This window comes from Metopolophium dirhodum, chromosome 1 (assembly GCF_019925205.1).
Source record: "Metopolophium dirhodum isolate CAU chromosome 1, ASM1992520v1, whole genome shotgun sequence".
Classification (NCBI taxonomy): domain Eukaryota; kingdom Metazoa; phylum Arthropoda; class Insecta; order Hemiptera; family Aphididae; genus Metopolophium; species Metopolophium dirhodum.
In genome coordinates this window covers 84,035,944-84,050,854 of record NC_083560.1, presented here as the reverse complement: position 1 = coordinate 84,050,854, position 14,911 = coordinate 84,035,944, and the positions used below count along the sequence as shown (strand labels likewise).

Genomic DNA, 14,911 nt, shown 5'->3' with positions numbered 1-14,911 from the left:
ACTATAAAATCAATGATAATGTTCATAATACTAATACAGCTATGATGGTATCGTATAATAAAGTGGTTTTCAAACTTTTACTAACCGTGCTCTTTAAAAAAATATTCACCGCACAATGACCTTTTTTTTTGTTGCACTAAATAATTAGATAAACAAAATTGTTTTGAATTATTATTATTCACATTTTAATTAAAATTGTATTAATAAGAATAACTGTTTTTGTTATTGTATTTTAATCGTTAATTTTTACAACCTATATTTTTATTGATTGATTTATTATATTTTTTTTACATCCTATTGTCCTCACGACCAAATGGGAAATGGCTACATCCAAACAGCCAAGTCCCTGATTGAACACCTTAGCAATTAAAATAATAGTAACATCAATAATTTCCAAACTTAACAAGAACATACGGTGTATAATATGTACACCAGGCCGGCAAGCCATTGTGGAATTGATAGCAACGAGAAAGCCAACAAAGTAACAGCTCATCAATCAGTCCAATAACCCATGATAGAAATACGCTCCTACTCCTCACTTTTTATAACTAATTAATGGGGTTGGATACCTACCGTTTTTAAGGAGTTCTTAAGTTTTTTTTTTTTCTAGGCAATTTTCTATGTGTGTGTATGATGGCCATGTAAATGAGTACATAGTAAATGATTATTAGTGTGAGTGACTGTGTATAAAATAAATAGCGGAGCCACACTAATTAATAATTACAAATGTAAATTTTAGTGAAACACTTAGATTTAAGTATCACTTTTCACTTAGTTTCGTATTTTCCATAATATAGCTCACTGAGTGACATTACAGTATGAACATTTATACAAATTGAAGAGAAGAAGTTTATTTAGGCTGTATATGAGTCGATTTTCGATATTTTATTTTCTATGTTCTTAGGCACTTAGCTCTAAAACTTGTAAAATTTTAATTTTTGAGTTTAATTATTAAAATATATCGATATTTTCACTATTAAAGAGGCACTCAATATACAAATATACAATATTGATAATAGGTGTTTTTACTCTCAAACCGCTCAATAAACCATATTATTGAAAATACAACAATTAATTTTCATACAATTTTTACATTTTTCCATATTATTGCTACCTCAGCTTAATAATATCGATGCGAGCATAGACCTAGGTATGCTTTTATAAAAATATGTCTACGAATGTGGGTGTGGGATGCAATTTTCGGAATTTGGCGTAGGCACCACAGATGACAGATATCTACATATATTATAATAATTATTATAAATATCTGTGGTAAGCGCATATAGTACTCTATGGGTAAGCGATGCCGACGTGTTATCACTTACCACTTACCTACTACATGTTACTACTCCACTGCATCTCGCAACAGCAGCAGCAGCTGCTGCCTTGGCCCGTGGAGGCGTGGAGCGTCTGTGCATTACATATTATTCGCATCACCACGACGACCTGTTGTTGGGGCGGCCAACCACGACAGCGCATTCTGATAGCAGTGGGCCACGACGCACCGTCCATACGACATTTGTGTCACACCGTACAAATGTAGAACAGACGTCGGGTCGGTCGTACAGCGGTCTGGACCGTTTACACCGAGTTACCGAGATAACGGTCAACGAAGGAAGCCGCTGTGACTGCGATTTTTTTCTCCGGTGTAGTACCAAGCATAGACCTAGGTCGTGAATGCGTGGTTGTCGTATTGTTTCACTTCTTTTTCGCCGTTTACACTCTGTCCCAAATCTACAACGGCACCACAAGTCGGATTGAAATAGCTACACCAACGGCAGTGTCGTCAAAGTTGTTTTTGTATGGTAATGATCGATCCTGGCTGTACGCTCTGACATTCCAGTCGATACCGTGACGACACCTTTTTGTCTGACGTGATCTGAAGTGGCCGTCATGCCCAAGTCGCTAAAACTCGAAAGATGTCTGCCATCGACATCGTCCGCGTCTGGCGTGCTGTTGCCCGACCACTATGTCGAGAACGATCCAATCATACAGACGATTCTTGAATTCAAGGCATCAGAATGCAAACTGTCCAGGCACGAGAAACTGGTGAAGCTATCCAGTAAATCGTCCTGTCAGGTAATATACCTCATGTCAACCCAAGTCGGTAGCCCTTCTAAATTGTTTACATACAAAGCTTTGCTCTATCCTCTTTTAATTTCTTTCCTAGATATTAGAGCGAACTAAACGCTTATGTTTTAGACTTAAGTCATCTTCATTTTGAGTGAAAAAACAGCCTAGTCAAACATTTTTTCATACGCATAAATATTTATTTCTAATATTTTAGTTTTATTTCAGCCTTATTTATTCCTTCTATAACACTTCTGAAATTGTGTATAGGTATTAATTAGAATTAGAAAGGATAAAAATGTTAGTTGGTGCTTTTACAATTATTGTACTATGTCAACGAGTTAAAGTTTCTCAAAAAGTAAATAATTCTATATTACATTTTACTTTGTTTTTAGGTTTCAACTTGCCAATGTAGTGGATGGCGAGGTAGGCGTGATAATCGTATGATGTCTTCAACTTGCACAAAATCTGGTTGTAGTCATCCTCTATGTGAGTAAAAGTTTAAAAATTAACTACCTAGATAAAGTATACTTAGTGTAGTTACTGCAATTTTAACTATATGTACACTAGAAAAATTTAGGTGCGTTTTAATGAAATTGTTATTAAAATTGGACACTTCCTAAACATTTTAAGAATTACTGACATTTTAATTGAATACTTTAAATATACATTAATTACTTAATTGCCACTCAAACTCAAACTAATGTTACTTTTGTATAATATGAAAAACAACATGTGATTTTTATAAAACATACATAATCCAGTCAACTCATGATAACTCAAACTTTGATAACTCGAGATTCTCGATATCTCGAACAAATATAATTCCCCTTCAAATAACAATAACAAATCAAGATTTTGTTAACTCGACACTTTTAGTATGTCTAATCCCCCCCCCCTGAAATTCGAGTTACAGAGAGTTGAGTGTATTGTGAATTTATAATATAATTATAGTTGATTTTTAATTACTATAATGTTACTATAATATAATATTAATTGACTGAATGATATCGGCTGGCCAATACTTCAATGCTGTCAATTTTATAGCTAAGACTATAGTCAATAGATAACTACCTACTTATTTCTTAACATACAAATTAAACAAAATAAAATAAATCCAAGAGTTGGACCTTTTAAAACGAGGACACAAATTTCATTAGCGGGATAATTCTCACCAATGTAAGATGTATGCTCATACTAATAAAACTATAACTTAAATTAATTAAATGTTTTATCAAATAGATAATATATTATATTATTTTAAAATAATAGATACTACTTATATTAATTTTGGTTATGTATACAATAATTATGATTGCAAACATTAATTAATTTTATTAATTTGTTATAACTATTATTTATTATTTTTTAGCTTCTCATGTATCACATTTAGAAAGTGCCAAGGATGAACAGTTAAACACCTTACTAGAATTAGTATTTGATCTCGATAATTTATCAGTCACTGTAAATAAAGATTTAAAAAAACCAAATATTGAGAGAAACTATGTGCAAGAAGACACTTACAGTGCAGTTTATCATGTAAGTAACGTTTATAATCTTATCACATTTTTTAATTTCTAGAATTAATTTAAATTGTTTATATTTTAGGAGTTACGAAGTTTTGTATATCCCGGATCTTGTATCACACTTGATAAATTATTCGGAACTCCACCATTTGAAAATCCAAACATAGTTAAAGCTTTAATGAACTTTAATATGTATAAGTTTGGTCATGACAGCTCTGTAAGTCTAACATTAAAATATTCAATACCATTATATGTATTAAATTTAAAATACATATCTATTTTTTAAATAACTTACAATTATCAAAAATGTCATGTTTCAGCAACTAAAAATTGCTTTAAAAATCAGTAAATTTTTAACAAAACATTTTGATCTTTGGAAATGGATTTCTCCTAAGGAATTACCACATTGTAAAACATTTCAACATAGGAAAAATTATGAATTCTACTATCAAAGGTAAATCAAATTATAATCAAATTATAAGTATCAATATTTTATACAAAACTGTTAGTATTAAGTAAATATTTTTATAATATATTTGCTTTGTATTTTAGATATTTAGTATTTTGTCTACTCCCAAAATATCTTCATTCGATTGCACCAAGTTATAAAATGAGTTTGATATTTGGTCAAGACATTCTTAAGTATACTTTAAAAGCATTTCGAATGCATTTAACAGACTGGTGTCATGCATCAGCTCCAAAATGGTCAAATCATCGAAAACACTTTTGCATGAGCTATTTGCCCAAGTAAATAAATTTAATAAAAAAAACATATTTAAACATCTATTCTATAAGACAATTTTTTTTTAATTTTAGATATCTGAATTTATTAGAAGAAGAAGTGTATGCTGTTCATTCACCAATATGGGATTTGCACTTTAAAGATTCTGATTTAAAAAAAATTATTTTAACTGGTAAATAAGTTACTTTTTAATATGTATATTTTTAATTATGTCTTTCTATTAATTTATTTAAATCAATAACCTTTAATATTTTAGAGTCCTTAGACTCCGGGCTAGATGAAACCAAGGAGACAGAACATAAAGATCGTAGAAAAAAAGATAAACATCCTAATGAGTATGTATGATATATAAAACTGTTAAAAGTTAAAAACAAATATTTAGTTTAATTTAAAAGAACTAATGAGAGGTTTCAATTCAAAACGGCCTTTTCCATTTTTCAGGAATTTTTCGTTTCTCTGATTTTTAAATGATTAAGATTACATGTGATATATTGAAAAATTGGTAAATTAATTTCTGATATTGAAAGTTATCTCCTTAAATTTTTTTTTAGTATATTAATAAGTTTAAACAAAGTGATTTTGAACAAAACGTTCCTTTTCCAGGAAAGTCCCTTTTGAATAAAACACTGGAATAAGAATTTTTTGGAAAAAAACAAATCTATTTTTATAAAAATCCATTTCCACAAGTACCTAATTTTTTGTTTTGCTAAAAATCACTGAAGACCCAAATCATATTAATGTATTTATATAATTTGTAGGTACTAAAGTCACAAAATGTCCAAAGATAATGAACATAAACAAAAACAGTTTAAGAATGTGATCAAACATTTTAATTTTAGGATAAAATATAATAATATAACAAACAAAATAAACACCAACACTAGTTTTACCTTTTATGTAGGAATATCTTTTTTGCTGAGTGCTTTTGAAGTCAATTTTTTTTTACAATTTGTTTAATTACTGATTTATAATCAAGAACAGTAAAATAATTTTCATAAATCTTTACTGTTGTATACTGTTTAAATATTCCATAGTATTCTCCTGGTGATATTATTGTTTTTCTTTGTCCTATTTGCTTTCAATGCGACCAAATACTTAATCTGGTAGCATATAGCTATGGCCACATTTTGGAAAATATTGGTTAATATCCCTGTTCATCTTGGCTTTATAATTTATAAAATATAACAGGGCAATAATAACAAACTAATTTTTATTTTGCCCAGAACATGAATTAGAAAATAAAATATTAACTATAGTTGGAGGATTTACTTGGGTTAAAAGTTGTTCATCGATCATCTCTAAAAAGTTTATTAACACAGAAGCCACTTCATTAGGCTACTTTCTGTCTCCAACCATGTGTATAAAAAACAACTTTTGGGGTTTTGTTTTTCACAATTTATTACAAAAGTAAGATTATAGAGCTACACCTGTCTACCGTAGAAGGCCTTTGTTATACTCAATTTTGGCTGGGGCTGGTTTTGCATCATGTTAAACGATATATTTAAAGATTTATCATTGGTTTTCTTCATAAGTTGGAAATATAGTATGGAATTTCTTACTTGTTTGTTTATGATTGCTTAAAATTTCTTTAAGGTCGCCTAGGAGTGTTTCATCTTTTACATTTTTAATTTGATTTTCTTGTTCAACACAGTAGCTACAAATGTCTTAGCGTGGATGTCCGAATCCCAGAATAAACTTGTTGGTAAATATAAGATAATATTCGCTGTATGATGCAGTTTTCTTATTATTGTTCATCATTTCATTTTTCCAATAATTATACATTAATTTGATACTCAAACCAGGCTGAAGGTAATAACACCCCGTGTAAGCTCTTGAGTAATGACTTTCTTGCTTTATATTTTTGAATATGTTCAGTAATTGACAGTACAATATCTTCATCTTCATGATTTGAACAATTTCCTCCGCTTCTTTCTTTATAACTAGCTAAATTATGAATAAAATGTTCTACATGGAGGTTTAAGCGCCTTTTAGAAATAAGTGTAATAGTTTTTAAAAAATTCAGCACATGCCGGTATTTTTCCATCAACAGTAGGTATAAAGTATTTAACAGAGTTTCTTTCTTTTGTAGACTGAGTTTTGCGACGATCGGTTCTCAAAGGTTTATTTATAAACATCATTGAAATCAAAAAGTTATCTTGATCAATTTTTGACTCTAAATTACACAAGTTTGTTTTAAAAAGTCCAATACAGTGATAATTAATTTCTGAAATCTTACAAAAAGGTTTACTTATATTTGTATGGTTACATTCTATACTAAAAGTTGAATGGAGTTAATTTTTTTCCTTTTGTGCAATTTTCTTTTTAAGTTTTTTAGCTCTTCTACCCCCTTTAGTGACTTTAATATGTTCTGTGTATTCAGGGTCGTTACATAATAACTGTCAACATTTAATATTGTGGATTCATTATAATCAGGTGAAATCATTACTACTGCTTCACTGGTACTTTTGGTGTTATTAACTCATCATTACTAGGAGGAAAAATGACTTCAGTTATGCATGTATTTGGTGTTATTGACTCATTATTGATATGCGGAAAACTACTACATTTTCATGTGTAAAACATGAATTAGATTCACTTATAACGTCTCCTATTGACTTAATCTTCATTTGCTGGTTAGTGTCTAAAGCAACTTCACTGGAATTAAAGGGAAGTACATCCTTGTCAATAATTATCATTTCCATAGAATCTAAATCCAGAAATCCTTAAGAAAAAAAATATAGAATTATTAATAATAATTAATGATTAAGGATAAAATACAATTAAATGAAAAATATCTGTCAGCATCAAGATAATATCCTATTTAGTTATGTTACAAAATATGTTTACTTTTATTTAACACTCTTAAATAATATATTATTAGATGAGTAGCTAATCTTATGTCTATTGATGGTAGTTTTTATAAAACAAAATATATATATTTAATAAAAGAAGATAAAACAACAGTTTTGCAGAATAGTAAAATTTACTTAAATATTATGACTTAATGATACCCAAGAACAACTCACATTTATTGGATAAACAACCTCTGTTCTATTAACATGGACATCAGAAATATTTTCTTCTGGTAAACTGTTGAAATCAACTGACTGTAACCAACTTTGTACTTTATCTTAAATAAATTAAATTGATAAGAATGGACATTTTATGTTAAAAAAAATAAATTAGATAGGTATTATCATGGCTAAATAATATATAGGTATGATCGCAACTTTGTGATACGCAGGTATCATGGCCGCCACTGGCAGTGAATTTTATCACTTCGATTTATTTGCTAACAAAACCATACAAATTATTAATTTCTTGGCTAAATAAATCCAAAAATCACTGCCAGCTGAGATTCCTTTCCATGCTAAAACATGCAATAATTGTACGTGCGCAGCCCATAACGAAAATGCGTCTCAATGCGATCATACCCATATATTTAGCCATGGGTATTATCTTATTTATGATAACATGATATAAGATTTAAAATATAAACATACATACTAAATCTTATGCATTATGTATGTTGATGGTAGTTTTTTATAAAATAAATAGTTTATAAAAAAATATGACTAACAACAGTTTTCTATAATTTAGTGATTTGCTTAAAAAATATGTTTTTATCATACTATCACAAACAACATACATTATTTGGACGAACAGCCTTTGCTATAATATGATCACCTTTATTAGCATGGACATTAGAAGGATTTCCTTTAATAGATCTGGATAGAATAATCTTTTAGGCTGTAGTCACTAACATATCAAACAAAAACCTTTAAGTACTTGAATAAAAAAAAAAAATTAATAATAATAATTTGAGCTAGGTAGATAAAACCAATTGACTTGCTGCCTCCAATAGTTGTATGGCCTGTGCTCTTTTCATAATACAATTGTAGGTAGGTAGTTAATTTACAATATGATAAATTACTAATACTCTATAATAATTTAAGGTAAATTAAAAATGTTCACAAATTTTTTTTTATATTTTAATGATTTTATCATTTATAACAATAGAGATGAGCAGGCCACCACGATTTTTGCTCCAAAACGTATCTTGTCATCTATGATTTCCATAGTTCTATTGAAGTTAGGCATGATATGTAAACATTTTTTTGAATATTAAATAATTATTATTTAATTTCCCTGAGTACAATTTTATTATTAAATTATTAAAAATATAATAACTTTTTTTTTGTTCATGAGATTATGACAAAATAAAATAAGTTTGTTTTAAACAAAAATGATGGTCAAAAATATTAAATTTATATTACAATTATAAAGGAAGAAGAAGAACTTTTTTATGAGAAATGGAAAAAGTACGTTTTGCTCAGAAATTAAGGAAACGGCACATTTTGCTATAAACAATTTGTTTCTTCTATGCTGACATATGAAGAAAAAATGTATTTTGTAGGAAATTGAAAATGGATCATTTCGATTTAAACGTACATCTGGAAAACGAACGTTTTGCAGAAAAACACGATTTTTGATCGACTATTTCATAGAGAATATGTGAGGTTAGCCAAAAACTAACCTCACCATTCGATTCCCCGCCATTATTTCTACTAGAATCAATATCTAACTCAATTTTGTACAAAATGGAAAAACTACATTTTGAATTGAATCTAATTATTATGTTATTACTTACATAAAAATTTTTCTCGATTTTTTTATTGTTAGGCACTTAATATGTTTCGCTTCACTCGCCTCACCTTAATAGTTAAAAAATTGTATATAACTATATTACACTTATTACTGATTTTAAAATTAAATTAATTTTATTGATTTTTTAGAGATATGTCAATGAAACCAAATGAAAAACATAGTATTGAAGATGCTTTATCAGAAGACAAAATTATAGACATTCTAAAAAATGTTCAAAGTGGGCCTATCACTTACTCTAAGGTAAAATGTATTTAAAAACTAATTTTAGATGCATATATTTAGGTATAACTATAAGAATAAATAAATTTTCCTCTCCCATTAGTGTTTTATTTAGAACCATTATCAAAAATAATCATAAGCAATATTGACCCCAGATCATATTAATTAGTATTTATTTGACCTGTTTCTTAGTTTTTTTTATTTTTCATTTGTTTTTGTTATTGAAACTAACATAAAAATAATTTAGGAGTTTGGATTAGAAACCGGACCTCGAGGACATCAAGCTCGAACAGAAGAAGAGCATGGAATTATACGTTTCGTAGTGATAGGTAATTCATTAGACTCAAGAGTTGAAAAAAGTACTATGTTGTGGCTTATGCAACTAAGAAATTTGTTTCGAACTCAATTGCCAAGAATGCCAGTTAGATACATTACTCGATTAGTATTTGATACGTAAGTTTTTATTTTTACTAATATTTCAATGATAACATGACAATTATTATTATCATTTATATGTTACTTTAGATATCTAGGTACCTATAAAAATTAGTTTAATTATAAGTAGTTGCCCATTTCAAATTTATTAATTTTGTTCAGGGAATACATTATTCGTAAGTAGTATAATCGGTCAAAAATAAAAAGATTGTTAGAATAACTTTAAAAACAGTATGATATATTGTTATAAATATTATTTATTTATTTTAATTTTAATTGTTAAAATGTTCTTAAAATTAAAATGTATTGATTACTTTTAAAAGAAATAATAAATTAACAATTAGCTCGTTTAGAGGTAAATAAATATTATAAACTGATTTACAGAAAACAATAAAATTCTGGAACAACTTTAAACAATTATTTATAGCTAATATTTGTTGTATGTTTAGATTTAATAAGTACGTATTTATATTTTTAAATTAGGAAACACAAGACATTAGCTTTGTTGAAAGATGGCGTTCCAATTGGTGGTATATGTTTTTGTCCATTTGTCTCTCAAGGTTTCACAGAAATAGTGTTCTGTGCAGTCAAAGTTGATCAACAAGAAAATGGATATGGAACACAACTAATGAATCATTTAAAGGATTATCATATTCAGCATAATATACTTAATTTTCTTACTTATGCTGATAAACTTGCAATTGGTATGTTCTGTGACAAATAATACTAGATTATTATAACTTATTCAAAATATTTTCTTAGAATATTTTAAGAAACAAGGGTTTAGCCAAGATGTGAGAATATCTAAGAAAATACATCAAGAATATATTAAACATTATCAGGGTGCAATATTGATGCATTGTGAACTAAACCCAAAAATTATTTATACTCAATTAACATCAGTGATACGTATACAAAAAGAAGTAAGTTAAAGACATATATTTCTTGCGTAAATAACTAATGCGCAAACACTTTTATAGATAGTTAAGAGTTTAGTGGAAGAAAAACACATGAAAATAGAAAGGCATTACCCAGGCCTAACATGTTTCTTAGATGGTGTACGCATGGTCACAATTGAATCAATACCTGGTGTCATGGATACTGGTTGGACACCATCCACTCGGGCTACAAGAAATAGTCGTGTCACGGAAGAAACAACTGATATTGATGTCTTAGCTAAGCACCTAAAAAAAGTTTTGCAATTTGTAAGTATATAAAAAAATAATAATATGAGCAAAATATTTGTTATATCTCAGATTTCATGCTCAACATAGACAAAACTCATTCACATAAAATTGTTTTTTACAATTGCTGAGTAATCTTAGTTGAGTAAAAGCACCTATTACACAAATTATATAGAACAATATTTTTGAGGGTTTGACATATTGGTTTTATATTTTATTATCATTTGACAAAAAAAATAAATATAATTTAAATGTATATTACATTATTTTGAGACAATATTTAGATAAATTAATGGTATGTTAAATTCTCAACAATATTATTTTCTGTAATTTTACAATAATTTTAACAAGTGATTATCCTGTAAGATTATTAAAAAAAAAATGACTGGGTTAATGCATTTTGTATGTGTTGCACATTGACCAGAAAGAGAAAATAAATAGTGTGCTGCCAACCTCTTAAAGTATTATTAATGTTATTAATACAGATATTAATAAGCTTGTTAATATTAAAATATTATTCTTTATCATCTATTTTTATGCATATACTTTTTTTTGGTTATGTAAAAACTTTGAATAATATAGTTTTGAATATACAATTATTTGAATCCAAAAATCTTAAATCTTCATAAATTTGAAGCAACATAAATTGGAAATGATAAACCTGGATTGATAATAAATTTGAATGAACAAATTAGGAATCAGCATTACATGGAATCAATAAGTCTGGAACTGAAATAATTTGAAATCTTTAAATTTTGAATCTCCTTTACTTGGAAACGATAAATTTAGACTTACCATTAATTGGAAACAATAAACCAGGAATCTGCATTCTTTGGAAACCTTAAATATTTGAAACTATTATTTCTGAAATAACATATTTTGAATCTATGTAATCCTTATACAGTATAACGGTAAATTTTTTTGGTCCTGTTGAGTGTTATCCTACCTCTGTAGGACGGACACCTCTAAATAGCGGTCATTATTTACAGTCCCTTCGGTGACCGTTATATGGAAGTTCTACTCTATATAAAAGAACAGGCCTATGTTATATGTACTCATTTTCTGACGTCACTATTGAACTTTTTTCCAATTTTTTTTTCACAGAGTTTCAAATATTTTTCTTGATGTCAGCACGTTGCTGAATTTTCTTTTTGTCTTTGGTGAGGGGTAAAGAGGGGGTGTTTTGTATTTAAAGGTTACGGTTTTTTAGCGTGTCATTTAAATAATTTAACGATATTCTTTCACAGAGTTGTTCCAAATACTTTCCTAATTGTCACCACGTCGTCAATTTTTTCTATTTATCAAAGGGGGAGGATGAGAGTGAGCAAATTGTATTTAAAGGTTACGGTTTTTTAGCTTGTCATTTAAATAATTTAACAATTTTTTTTTCACAAAGTTGTTTTAAATACTCCTTCGAGTGATTTATTATTTCCAATTTTATTGTTACTTAAGAAAATGCCAATCCTGTTATTTAAGAAGCCACAATTTTATTCGACATTTCTGTAACTGAATTGTAATCTGTTTTTATGTTTGAAATATACCTATTATGTCTGTTGTTTGTGAGAAATGTACGTGAACAGATTATATAATCATTTACGCACTCTCTCTTAAATAAAGACTAACCGAAATTATAAACTAAAAATTAATATAAATTTTGTTACATACATAGTTTTAATATTAAATACATGGGAGTTGTATGAAAAACACCGATCACTTTATTTTCATACCACGATTAGCTGAATTATATAAATTGCAATATCGAACAAATTTAGTTTCAACTTTTACATTACGATAACGATTAGTAAAAATAATTTGTCTTTATGACTTAATCTATTATCGAGATACGCTGATATACTTAGCACCGCATTTTAGGTGTGTTCATTTTTTCCCGGGTGTAGTCGGATGATACTCCTAGTAATGTATAAAATAAATAAATAAACACAAGAATCCAAATAATATAGTTGCATGGTTTGTTGTTTTCAAATAATGTATATTCAAGGTTTGTACATTCCAAATTGATTGATTCATAAACGTCTTTTCCGAATTGTAGTTTCAAATATTTTAAATTCAAAGAATTTATGGCACCCCATTTTTTAATATGAACATCAATCAGCTTTCTATTTAGTTCACTTTATAGTATTCAATTTATACCATGTGTAAATTTTTTTTTTAGGTAAAAAACAATGCATTGTCTGAACCATTTTTGAACCCAGTTGATAAGAAAGTTCCTGGTTACTATGAGCTTATAAAGTATCCTATGGGTAAGTTTTTTTTTCAAAAATAGAATTTTGTTTTCTGAATTATGGAAAATTATTTAATATATCAACAGTAACTTATTATATAAGTAATACAATAAATTAAAAAAAATAATTATAGTATAAGAATGCATTTTACAATGTACAACAATTCATTATTGTTAATATAACTATACCTGTCAACTAAAAAGTAATTTTACTTATTTACTATTTTATTTTAAAAATGTATTATAATCTAAAAAAAGTGAGAGAGTGTGTGAGCCCACCATTACACTCTGGGGAAGTAAAACTTCTTTCATAAGTAATTGGGCCCGTGAAATTATAAGTGAATTAGGAAGAGAGTGAGAAAAATCAATACAAAAAAAAAAAATATGTAATGTACAATAGACATTTTTGTTTATAATGGTTGCTATGGACATCTATAAATAAATAAACAATCATGTCGTTTCATTTTTCGTCACAATTTTTTTCCACCCACGCCTCAAGAAAGAAGTTTTACTTTAATAAATTATAAGTATATATTAATGCAAACATACAATACGTAATTATTTATTTTATTTATCTAAATAATATGACACTGTTGCTCTATGAAGATTTTCTTTTCTTATTTACTTTTTATTAATAAGTTAATTTGATTTACAGACTTGAGTACAATTGGTAAGAGATTGACTTCAGGCTACTATGTAACTAGAAAGTTGTTTATTGCTGATATGAGACGAATGTTTAGCAATTGTAAAACATTTAATCCAGAAGATTCATATTGGGCAAACTGTGCTGTCGAATTGGAAAGACTTTTTCAGATTAAAATGAAAGAAATGGGACTCTGGGATTACTGAATTTAGTTTACTTTATATATTTTTGTATTTCGTTTAACAAATATGCGTAATTGTAATACTTGTTTAGTAGATAATTTAAAAAATTCATTACACATAAAGGTTATTTTTATTTTTATGTTAGGGTATAATATGTTGATATATGATTTTTATTGCTAGAAAATAAAATCAATTAACAGAGTATGGTTTTTATTGTATTATATAGCATTATTAATAATAATAGTCATATACTCGTGACAATTATTTGATACTATGTACAACAACTTTTATAGGCATTAGTTAACTTATTTAAAAAATATCAATGATTTAAGAAGAAATATGAATAGGAATTATACAATAATTATGTTTCACTTGAATTATTTTTCTACCATATATGTAACTCTATGCATTATACTTATAACTAATGTATTAATTACTGAAACAAATATTTTTAAGAGCACATCGCACCCTCCTGTGTTGTCTCCGTCTCACATAGGATGACATATAAAATATTCATTTTAAGTTTCAATAGTGTGCTGTAAGTTTTGATATTAGAGTGAATTGGCCTATTATCTAACTTTTAGTTAAGAACATTCTGTGTTCTATCTTTGGATTTTACAATAATTTAATTTTTAAGTGAATTATGAGCATTTTAAAATATTAATGCTTTACATACAGTATGTAACATAATAATAACTCACTTAAAAATTAAGATATCGTAAAAAACCAACAAAAGAACAAAGATAATGTTGTTACTTAAAAGTTTGATAATAGGGCAATTCACTCTAATATCAAAATTGACCCTATTTTTATAGCTAACAAAAATGTTCTATGTCGTATATGTGTAAGACAGAAACAAGACACCGTGACATGTTTTGTACGACAGATGTCTGAGAACCAATATGTATCTGTTTATCATAATATATGTTAACACTTGGCTATTTAAAATTTTACAGGATCAACAATGTACTCTAGGTTAATAAATATTTGATAAGCTATA

General features: G+C 27.7%; 1 protein-coding gene across 1 annotated transcript; it reads left to right on the top strand.

Moving 5' to 3' along the window:
• Window positions 1-1,599: 1,599 nt before the first annotated feature.
• LOC132936213 (histone acetyltransferase KAT2B-like) lies at window positions 1,600-14,113 on the top strand. Its single transcript, XM_061002903.1, has 15 exons — window positions 1,600-2,079; window positions 2,466-2,559; window positions 3,443-3,609; window positions 3,679-3,813; window positions 3,917-4,050; window positions 4,149-4,343; window positions 4,413-4,510; window positions 4,595-4,673; window positions 9,135-9,246; window positions 9,473-9,678; window positions 10,144-10,364; window positions 10,423-10,583; window positions 10,641-10,865; window positions 13,018-13,105; window positions 13,742-14,113. Exons 1-15 carry the CDS (start codon window positions 1,894-1,896, stop codon window positions 13,933-13,935), a joined length of 2,295 nt encoding a protein of 764 aa, XP_060858886.1. The 5' UTR covers window positions 1,600-1,893; the 3' UTR covers window positions 13,936-14,113.
• The last annotated feature ends 798 nt before the right edge of the window (window positions 14,114-14,911 follow it).

Excerpts from the sequence above, each read along its gene's own strand:
- LOC132936213 (XM_061002903.1), top strand. The coding sequence starts at position 1,894 with ATGCCCAAGTCGCTAAAACTCGAAAGATGTCTGCCATCGACATCGTCC. Across the intron at positions 3,610-3,678 it reads CTTACAGTGCAGTTTATCAT|GAGTTACGAAGTTTTGTATA; the intron begins GTAAGTAACGTT and ends TTTATATTTTAG. Across the intron at positions 9,679-10,143 it reads ACTCGATTAGTATTTGATAC|GAAACACAAGACATTAGCTT; the intron begins GTAAGTTTTTAT and ends TTTTTAAATTAG.